Genomic DNA, 10,576 nt, shown 5'->3' on the forward strand with positions numbered 1-10,576 from the left:
AAAAAAATATTCCACTCTTCAACAAAACCAAAAAATATTTTCAGGAAATTTCTTTATAGAAAATAAATCATTTTTAAAAATTTATTTTCCGAAAAGCATTTTCTTCTACGAACACTAGTGAAAATATTAATGGGTTTGTAAAAATGCTAATGGATTTCAAAAGAAAGAGTATGAATGGGTTAAATCATGATTTTGAGAACTTAAAGCAGGATAGCAATAGATGGTCTAAGTGTAACTTCGTGAAAGTTGTGGGGTGCTACTGCAATTTACACTCTCACGGTACAGTTTGCCTGTTTTAAGCGCAAGTTAGCGTCATGCTAAAGCAACGCTGCACTAGTTACGCAGAGCATAAGTCGGTCACAGCTCCTACTCATATATATTTTACTTCTCCCCGTTCTTTTTTTCACTTTCCCACTCCTCTTCTGCCACAAGAACAATGGCTGACAGCTCAAATACTTCCAGTAGCACCGCCGCAACTACGACGGCTAACCCGCCGGCAATCAGAAGCTGGGCAGACGAAGCCGACGAGATCGATCAAGCCGAGAAGTCCTCAGCCGCTAATGAAAACGATAGCGCCGAGCCCCAAATCGGATCTCTACAAATCGATGAGACCAAAAGAGTCAAAAATTCCACTCTCGATGATCCAGAAGATTCCAGAATAGAAGCCGTACGCTATCCCTCACTCAATTGTAGCTTGCATTAGGTTGATTTGTTATACTAATAACTAAATTAGGGTGTAATTGATGAAATATAGGTTACTTCTGGCGACACTCTGTACAAATCAGCTAAGAGATTTGAGGATTTGAACTTATCTCCGGAGTTATTGAAAGGATTATATGTAGAGATGAAGTTTGAGCGACCTAGTAAAATTCAAGAGATTAGTTTGCCTATGATTCTTACGCCGCCCTACAAGAATCTAATTGCTCAGGCTCATAATGGTTCTGGTAAAACTACTTGCTTTGTGCTTGGGATGTTGAGTCGGGTTGACCCTAAGCTTGCTGCCCCTCAAGCTCTCTGTATCTGCCCAACCAGAGAATTAGCAATTCAGGTTTGATATAAGTGCTACTCTTTGTCCTTTTTTGTTTGGATATAAGTTGTATTGCTGAAAATACCATTCGAAAACTTATATGCACACTAATGAATTTTGACAGTACCAAAACAAAAAGTTATATGCAATGACAATGAAATAAATATTTTAGAGCATCATCTAATTTAACTTGCAGAATATGGAGGTTCTGTTGAAGATGGGGAAGTTCACTGGTATAACATCAGAGTTAGCTATCCCAGCAGATGCAGCCAATTACATACCAGTTTCAAAGCGGCCCCCGGTTTCAGCACAAGTAGTAATTGGCACACCCGGAACTATAAATAAGTGGGTGACAGCAAGGAAACTGGGCATGAGTTGCATGAAAATTCTTGTATTTGATGAAGCGGACCACATGTTGGCTGAGGTAACTGATTTTCCATCTGCATTGTTCCTTTGATCCCCCCTGTTATATTGATGTTAATAGTTATACATGTATTTTCTTAAAATCAGTTTTCTTTTTTTGCGTTTGTTGGTGTAAACATTTTGGATTTAGCGTTTGGTTTCTTAGATGGAAGGTAGTGTTGAGCTTAATGAGCTAATTTTCTGAATGTTAAATTGTCAATTGTCATGTTTTAGGGACTTTGCTCTAAATGTTAACAATTTGTGCTTTGACCTGTTATCAATGACTTCCTCTTTTGTTCCTGGTGATGTGTGTGTGAGCACATTCTTTTTATGTTTTGTGATTGATCCTCCAGTATTTTTGTATTCAAGGTTACCAGCACCTGTTGCTAGGAGGAAAGAATATTGTTAGCTTTGCAGACAAGTTCTTAGAAATTTAAACATTTTTTCAATGACATGCCTTACCTCTGAAGAAGGAATTGACATACTAGAAGTAATCTCGAATGTAGTATGTAAATTCTGCATTTCCTGGATACAATTATTTGTTTCATATGCTAGCTGGAATATTCACATAAACATGAGGCTATCTTTCATGACATGTCAAGTGTGCTATAAAAGATAAGGCTCCATGTCATTAGCTTTTTGCTTTTTGCCCCACAATGCAGGATTCTCATTGAGTAACCGGCGTAGTATTAATAGAAACTGTAAAATGGTTTAAAGTTGGGAGGCAATACATAATTCATCTATCTCAGGGTTGATGTAAATTACTACATAGTTGGCAGACAAGTTGTTTGCTGGTCCAATACTAACTATGAATTTGGAGTTGAGTGCTTACTGAAAAACGAAATGTATGACTGCGGACGATGAAAGCATTCCAGTACAATTAAGACATTGTCTGAATTTCATGCTCGGTATCTGATTGCTTATTAGTGTTCTTTGTGCACAGACTGGTTTTCAGGATGATTCCATAAGAATAATGAAGGCAATTGTCAAAGCCAGTGCTGACAGCCAGGTTGGTTAAAGTTTGGCCTTTGTGTTTTCCGTATTTTCAGTTAAAGTTACCTGATGATGGAATTCTCTTTGGGGAGTTTATTGCTGCTATTAATTATAGCTTAGTTTGTAAAAGAGTCTGAAAATATTAGAGATCACATGCAGAGATGATGCTGTCAATTGTTGAGCCTTAGAGTGGCGCATTGCATTTTTACCTATTACAGAAAGAAGTGGTTGCTTGTGTTGTTAATACTAAGAAGCTTGCTAACTCTATGTTGCACGGACTCTCCAAAATGCTGCCGCACCCGTGTCGGATCCTCCAAAAATACACTACTTTTGGAGGACCCGACACGCACCCGGCGACATTTTCGGAGTGTCCGAGCAACATAGTGCTGACTCTATAATTTTACCAAGTATTGAACTATAATTCCAATGTTTTCGTGCCATGTCTTTGCACAAGGATGACTCACATTTTTAAGATGATTACACTCCCTGGAAGACTTGATACCTCCTCCCCCAAATAAATAATGATGTGCTATGGTGCTAGAAATGAGAACTTAGTTTATTGGGAGCTAGGTTAAATGTTGTTCTGCGGTGGTAGAAGTAAGATAGTATTAGTTCCTGGACTGGACCACAGAGCTAAGGTGTGTCGCTTATTTAAGCTAGGCATGCATAAGTTAAAAATTATCTTTGTGACCAACTGACCATGCATCCTCAAAGGAAAAGAGAAAATTTTGCATACATACGCGAATTTAGCATGTCAGAATCACAAATCAAGGTGACACTTAATTTCTTTTAAATGACATTGGTGTTCTCCTAATTCACTAGGATACCTGCTACCTCCCCCAACAGAGGTACCAGGTAAATCTTTCTACCAAAGGCTTAGACATATGGGAAGAGACCGCCTTGTTTTTCCTGGCCTGCTAGGGTTTAAACCCAGGTCTCCCATGGTCTATTCCAGCTGTAGTGAGTGCTAGGTGGCACCGTTGGGTGCATCAAATTGACATTATGTTGACATAACTAATTCAAATACTTCAAATACTTTTTGAGGAATTCGATGACTACATGAGATTTAGAATCAGCCGGTCATGTTTGTTGCTCACAAGTAATGGAAAGCAAACATTATTTGTGTCGTGTTATAGGTGGAATTTTCAGTTTGTCTTACCTTTCATTACATCCCCTGAAACTAGAGCAAGCGGCTGTAGAGATTTGGAGAATAGTGGCTGCTGCATGTTTCCTCTATGTTTAGGGCTAGGGATTGGGATACCATACTACTACCAATGTTTGAATGGCTCAATTTAAAGTGTACTTTGTGGAGCTGGTTAACACCTGAGTTTATTTTAGGCAAGAAGGGGATGGGACGTGGAGGGCGGCGGATGGGTCTGTGCTAATTTTTTGTTTATAATATGTTCTTGCTGCTAAGCATCCGTCGTTGGGGCTATTCATTAGGAAAAAAACTGATGTTCAACTTTTCTTTTTCATCATCTCAATTTCTAGGTGCTTCTGTTTTCTGCAACTTTTGGGGAAAATGTAAAAGCCTTTGTGACAAAAATTGTTAGAGATCTTTTCGTGAAAGATTACAACCAGATGTTTGTGAAGAAAGAAGAACTTTCGCTGGATTCAGTGAAGCAGTATAAAGTGCAGTGTCCGGATGAACTTTCAAAAGTCATGGTGATTAAAGACAAAATACTTGAACTAGGACAGAAGGTGGGGCAGACAATTATATTTGTTCGTACAAAAAACGGTGCGAGTATGTTGCATAAATCATTGGTTGACTATGGATATGAAGTGACAACAATTCAAGGTGCTCTGAAGCAAGAAGATAGAGACAAAATAATCAAGGAGTTCAAAGAAGGATTGACACAAGTTCTTATATCAACTGATCTTCTTGCTCGTGGATTTGACCAATCTCAGGTAAGTTTACATTCGAGTCTTTCCAGTTGCCAGCCAATATATGATATAAAATAAAAGTAAGGTTCTTTTGGATGTGTAACTTGTTTCATAGGCATGGTATCTGATTTTTGTAAATGGTTTCTTGATTTCTGTTTTGATGGTCAACATTTAGAAGCCCTAAAAGCCACTACAATCTGTTCGCAGGTTAATTTGGTGGTTAATTATGATCTCCCGGTGAGACATGAGAGTCCATCAGAGCCAGATCATGAGGTATACTTGCATCGGATTGGTAGAGCTGGGCGTTTTGGCCGCAAAGGTAATATGTTTCCACTTTTTTATGCATGCTTCCCTGCTGTTGTCTGTATCTATGCTTATTTATCACATGTATTATTTATAGATATTATGTTATATTATGATATTACAAATTATTATTACAGTGTCTGTGGTGCATTTCTCAAGAGCATGGAAGAAATTAAGGAAATAGACTTGAATATAATAACGAATCAATAATTACCAAGGGACATATGTTTAGCCTGAAATACTGAGATGTTCGGTCTTGAAAAAGTGATTTTAGTCTTAAGCATTAATTGAGAGGTTGTAATTGTTATAGGAGTTCACCAGGATGAGATCCCCTTGGGAACACAGAGATATGTAGGGAAGAAGCACTTCAATATATGTATATGAAAATTTCTGGACTGCTTTTGTTATTATAGAAATTCTCAAGCTTTCCAATTTAAAAAGAATCATTTAATATGTACTCGCTAAGAAAATCCATGGTGACATGAAAACAAGTATTTATTCCCTTACTATTTATTCTTCTTTTTTGATTTTTTTGTTTGAGAGAAAGTATTTTTTGCTAATAGTTGTAGAATTTACTGTTTAAAATATTAGTATTTATCAGTAGTATCGTAGAGATAAGATAGACAATCAGTGACGCCGTTCCAAGCACAGAGAAAAGATGGTAACTGACAAGAACTTAGTGACAAGGAAAAGAAATGCTGGATTGCACATGTATAAATTAGTGCAAGAGTAAGGCGTTTGCCCTGTGACACAGGAGCAGCATTGGTTCCCTGTAATTGAAGATTATTGGCTACCCGTGAAAGAACCTTTTTAACCCGATGAACTGCAATAGATCTACATTTGCAATAAATGCTTTCTCCCACCAATGGTTATGGTGTCTCCTGGAAGCGAAGGACTAAGCTTTAGGATCTGAAAGGGAGGTTCAATAACTTCTTTAAATACAGAGATCACTTGACAAGATAACATCTAGTAGTTTTCTTGTTCCATTAGAATATGAGGAACCAAATGGATGATGCAATGTGCAAACCCTTTTGCTAAGTGCTCATTCTTAAACGGATGACTTAATGTGTATTTGTTGCCTGTTGGAAAATAAATCAAGAGAGAACAGATAAGATGGTGGCTTGGAAAAATAACCTGTAGATTTGTGTTAATTCGTCTGATGATAGAATATGACTGAAATGAGCCTATACAATTGTCTAAGTTGCTCGGACTCGGGTGCGGGTGTCCGATACGGGTGCGGATCTAGAGGTCAGATCCTTCATGATCTAAATTTAAAGATTCGGGGGTATGGATCCAGGTACGGATACGGGTGCGGGGATTCGGCTAAAAATAATTCAATTATTTAAAAATAGAGTTATAAAAATATGTCTAAATTATGAGACACTATGTGGAGAACTTACAAGGTATTCCGAGAAGGAGAAAATATTGAACAAGAGTAAATTTTAGAAGGAGATAAAAGGAAAAGTAGTGACATAGAAATTTATATATACAAGGTATTTCATTTTCTTCCATATCACCCTAGCTTTTGATTTGTTTTAAAAAATCATTGTATCTGTCCCAAATTTCTCCGTTGATTTTGGTCAAAGTATCCAAAATTGGTTGACCAGATCCGACACGGATCCCACACCCATACCCACACCCACGTCGTGTCGACACGGGTGCGGCACTGAAAGTGAAGAGTCCGAGCAACTTAGATAATTGTTACCTAGTTATGGAACGTGCTTAATATGAGTTTCCTTTTGTGTTGAGCAGGTGCCATATTCAACTTGCTATGCAATGACCGGGACAGCATGCTAATGTCAAAGATTGAGAATCATTTCAACAGTCAAGTGACGGAGGCATGTATCTACTGTTTGCATTACTGCATCTTGGGCTTTGCTTTATTTCCGACATTTAGGATCTTACCTGCTATTGTTCTAGGGTTAGGTCATACCTGCTTATGTTCATGGTCTTCTAAACTAATGCTGGAATAGTAACATGATTAACCAATAGACAGGGTTGGTGAATTTTTTGCCTGAAACTAGTTTAAAGTATATTACCCCAGTTAATTCAAGAGATTGAAACCTGTTGCTTTAGAATCTCTCCACTTTATGTGTGGGGGTGGCTTTTGTTTTTTTTTTTTTGGGGGGGGGGGGGGGGGGATGCAAATTCACTGTAGTAAAACTACTACTGTTATTCCAGTTTGATACAATTCCAAGTAAAATGTTTATGCAGATGCAATTCGAGATAAAAGTAAGACAAATAAACCATTTACCTTATGGTCGAATGTTTTCTTATATACATTGTCGTGATCTGCATATATTTTAAAAAAGACAGCATATTGTGCTAAGAGAACCAGAGTTACAAGACCCAAAAAAGAACAAATAAAAACATGATCCCAAGATGTCAACTACAGAATCTACATTTTCTGTTAACCAAAAATGAAACAAAAATATACAATTCATGATGATCTTGTGATCAGAATTTGCTAGTCCTTCAAAACCTCTTAAGTTCCTTTCCTTCCAAATTGTCCAACAAATACATGCAGAGACCATGTTCCACCAAGACTTCTTCCTTAATAGGTTAGCTGGATTATTCCAGCATGCTATCATTTCCGCGGTTGTCCTGGGCATTGTCCAATTTAGACCTTTCAAACTCATAAACAGCTGCCACAACCTGCTGGCTACTCTGCAGTGTTGAAACAAGTGACTCTTGTTTTCAACTCCCTTTCACGCATAAAACATCTTAACTGTCATGTGTAAGACAGCCTCCTTGACCACTATCCAGCAGAAACATGCCACTTTGAAAGGGATGTTCACCTTCCAGATGTGCTTCCAGTGCCAAGGCCCAACGTGCTATATAATCATATCTGTTCAGCACCCCATAGACTGATTCAAAGAGAACTCCTCTGCTATTCCTTTTCCATATTAGACTGTCCTCCCCTTCTTCTTCTTCTTCTTCTTCTTCTCTCTTTTTTTTTTTTTTTTTGGGCGGGGGGGGGGGATAAGGATGCTGTCCTGCTCTACTGTACCTTTGAAAGCCTCCAACAGTTTTAGAAGTTCAGTCACGCTAGCAACCTCCCAATCGTAGAAGTTTTCTGAAGGTAAAATTTCACCCTGGCTCTAAGTCTCTGCCACTGTTGCTTGAGGAGGTTGCACTAATTTGAATAGATCTGGAAATATTTCTTTGAGAGGACCATTTCCAATCCAGTCATCATTCCAAAAACAGCCTCGACTCCATTACCAACTTTTATGCGGACATTGCAGATCAAACCAGGTCATAAGGATCTAATAGATTTCCTGGCACCTACCCCATAAGTAGTAGAAATTTCTCTTGTGCACCAGCATCCCTCTACCCCATATTTCTCCTTGATTACTTGTCTCCAAAGAGCCCGTGTCACCGGTGGGAATATCCATAGTCATTTCATTACTAAGCTTTTGTTGTGTTGTCTCAGATTCCTGATTCCAAGACCTCCTTCCTTCTTGCTTTTTGCCAAAGTCTTCCATTCGACTAAATGAAAGCACCTCTTCCCCGTGTTTCCTTGCCAGATAAAATTTTTCCTCAAGGTATCAAGTTAGGCAGCATAGGTTTTGGTTCCATGAATTTTGATTTTAGGATCATTCAATCACATAGCTGGATTGCATCTTTGTAGCAAGTTAACAACCATGACTTGGATGACCCATTGTGTCGTAACAACTTTCATATGGCGAGTTTGGACTTAAAATGCTACGTGACCCTTGAGAAAAAATGTACGTTGCTTATGAGATATTGAGATATGGTAGACCTTCAGAGATAAACTTTTGGGTTGGGAATCGGTGCATAACAGCATGAATTATTTTGCAGTTTTGGTTCAATTTGGTATAATTCCGCATGTGAGTGGCCATGGAAACAATAGACTCAAGGTTGTTTCATGTTCATTATGCAGATTGCCTCATGGAGGAGCGATGAAGATTTTGAGAATGCTCTGAAGAAAGCTGGCTTGCTCTAAGCCGAGTAGAATCTGCTGTCTTTATTGGTTAGCAGATATCAGGAGGTGGATGCGCTCTGTAGATCACATTTATTGAGATGTTGCTTCTTTTTGACAGTATCTGTATTTCACTGTTTTCAGTTATTTGGTCTTGTCAGCATGTTTTTCGTCTTGTCTGTAAATTTGTTGTAATCATTTTCTCCTTAAACGACTTTGAGTAAAACAGACTGGTAATGCTGGAAATGGCTTTTTTACTGTTGCCACAGCAGAGGCCTAGAGTGATGCTGAAAAGGAGAGGTTATTCGTATGAGGACCGTTGAAAGCACTATCCCCAGCTTGGGATTTCTATTGTTCTTCTTTCTCTCTCTCAGGCTTGCTGTTATACTCTCTTACGATATTGGATACTCTATCCATCAAGTTTTCTGTTATTCTCTTTTCTCAAATCTGGCTGGGAAATTTATATTTGCTGATTGCTTTCGTCTATAACCTTCGGATTCACCTTAATTGGTTGAAAGATGACCATTCGCGGCTTGCAGCACTCATCAAACACAAGATGCGTATGTTACGCGTCTGCTAGTCGGAATGAGTCGTAAGCAAAAGCTAACTCCTAGACTATAAGTTCTTGAAAGATATGCAGTCTAATATTAAAGTAAAGCAAATGAAATAGATAATAGCTGAATGGACGATTTTACCGTTGATAAGAAGTTACTCTAACTTCCCAACAAGGAACTGAAATTACTTCCCTTTGCACCTAGCACGCTTGGGTGGTAACAGACATAGAAAATTATAATCCCCTCCCTCTGGGGGGTTGGGGGATTGGAAGGGGGGGGGGGGGGGTTGGTTAGTATAGCGTGCAAGTTACAAACTAAGTCAAGTTTAAGTGGGATATGTACCTTTAATCCTATAGCAAGAACTAAGAATGGTAGGAGCAGGAAAGTAAAGAGAGTCCGAAAAGGGATTTTAAGTAGGTCACCAACTTAGAGTTTGACACTGTTAAATCTAAACATAAGTTCCTTTGAGCCAAATATAAGCTACAATTTGAGATGCAGATGTCTAACCATGAATAGTTTATGCAACAACAACATAACCTGTGAAATTTTACAAGTGGGATCTGGGGAGGTTAGTGTGTACGTAGACCTTATCCCTACCTTGTAAAAGTATAGAAACTATTTTCAATAGACCCTCGACTCAAGGAAAGCATAATCCCAGCACGCATGAAAAGAACATAGGATAGTGGAGAAGCGATGGAAAAAGAAGCAGTAATAACAATAAGAAAAATAAGATAACCAAAACAAAGAATAGCGGGTAATAATAAAAATAAAAAATAAAAAATACAGAAGTAATACTAATACTACTGGTATAGAACAAAAAAATATATGACTACCTATTAACCTACTATCTTAATTTATGCCTCTATATAATTATCTACGTATACAAACATACAGCCACAGTACATCAGCATCAACCGACCAACTAGTAAAAAAACATCCAAATATGACAAATTAAGAGTCGATAGCACCAACTGAAATTCTTGTTACATCACATAATATTCTAATTAATTTCTACGGAATCCATAACTCTTACAACAAACTCGGCCTTTTTATTCTCATGCAGACATCAGTCCTCCACTATAGTCGCACCCTTATTCTTTTCTCTCTATTTTATCGTCCATTTAACTTCACACTTGTTGCAAATCTCACCACACATTTGGATCCTTCACATCTTCTATGTACCTACTGAAACGTCATTCCAAGAATATATAATTAAAAGTATCCCCATTTTATTGGAAATATTTTACAACTAGCCCCACCTAAAAATTACCTAGAATTGTGGCTAGAATTAATTGGTGAGGCAATATATTAGCACGACTGCAGTTCTGGAACTATCTATTTATTTTAATAACTAATAGTCCAAAAATCAATGAAAATCATTTTCTTCGAACAACCATATCTCGATTGTACGTTACAAATATAACGGTGCATTTTTATATTTGAAAATTAACATTTAAATTTCTCATTTTA

General features: G+C 37.8%; 1 protein-coding gene across 1 annotated transcript; it reads left to right on the forward strand.

The window, feature by feature from the left end:
* Positions 1–324: 324 nt before the first annotated feature.
* On the forward strand, positions 325–8,908 carry LOC104087904 (DEAD-box ATP-dependent RNA helicase 38-like). Its single transcript, XM_009592482.4, has 8 exons — positions 325–667; positions 755–1,048; positions 1,224–1,451; positions 2,373–2,438; positions 3,914–4,330; positions 4,514–4,625; positions 6,362–6,447; positions 8,514–8,908. The coding sequence occupies exons 1-8, from the start codon at positions 437–439 to the stop codon at positions 8,574–8,576; spliced, it is 1,497 nt and encodes a 498-aa protein (XP_009590777.1). The 5' UTR covers positions 325–436; the 3' UTR covers positions 8,577–8,908.
* The last annotated feature ends 1,668 nt before the right edge of the window (positions 8,909–10,576 follow it).

This window comes from Nicotiana tomentosiformis, chromosome 2, assembly GCF_000390325.3.
Source record: "Nicotiana tomentosiformis chromosome 2, ASM39032v3, whole genome shotgun sequence".
Lineage (NCBI taxonomy): Eukaryota > Viridiplantae > Streptophyta > Magnoliopsida > Solanales > Solanaceae > Nicotiana > Nicotiana tomentosiformis.

Bases quoted from the DNA above. Each gene is read 5' to 3' on its own strand.
- LOC104087904 (XM_009592482.4), top strand. From the start codon at position 437: ATGGCTGACAGCTCAAATACTTCCAGTAGCACCGCCGCAACTACGACG. The intron at 668-754 runs GTACGCTATCCC...GATGAAATATAG, and splicing joins AAGATTCCAGAATAGAAGCC to GTTACTTCTGGCGACACTCT. The intron at 2,439-3,913 runs GTTGGTTAAAGT...CTCAATTTCTAG, and splicing joins AAGCCAGTGCTGACAGCCAG to GTGCTTCTGTTTTCTGCAAC.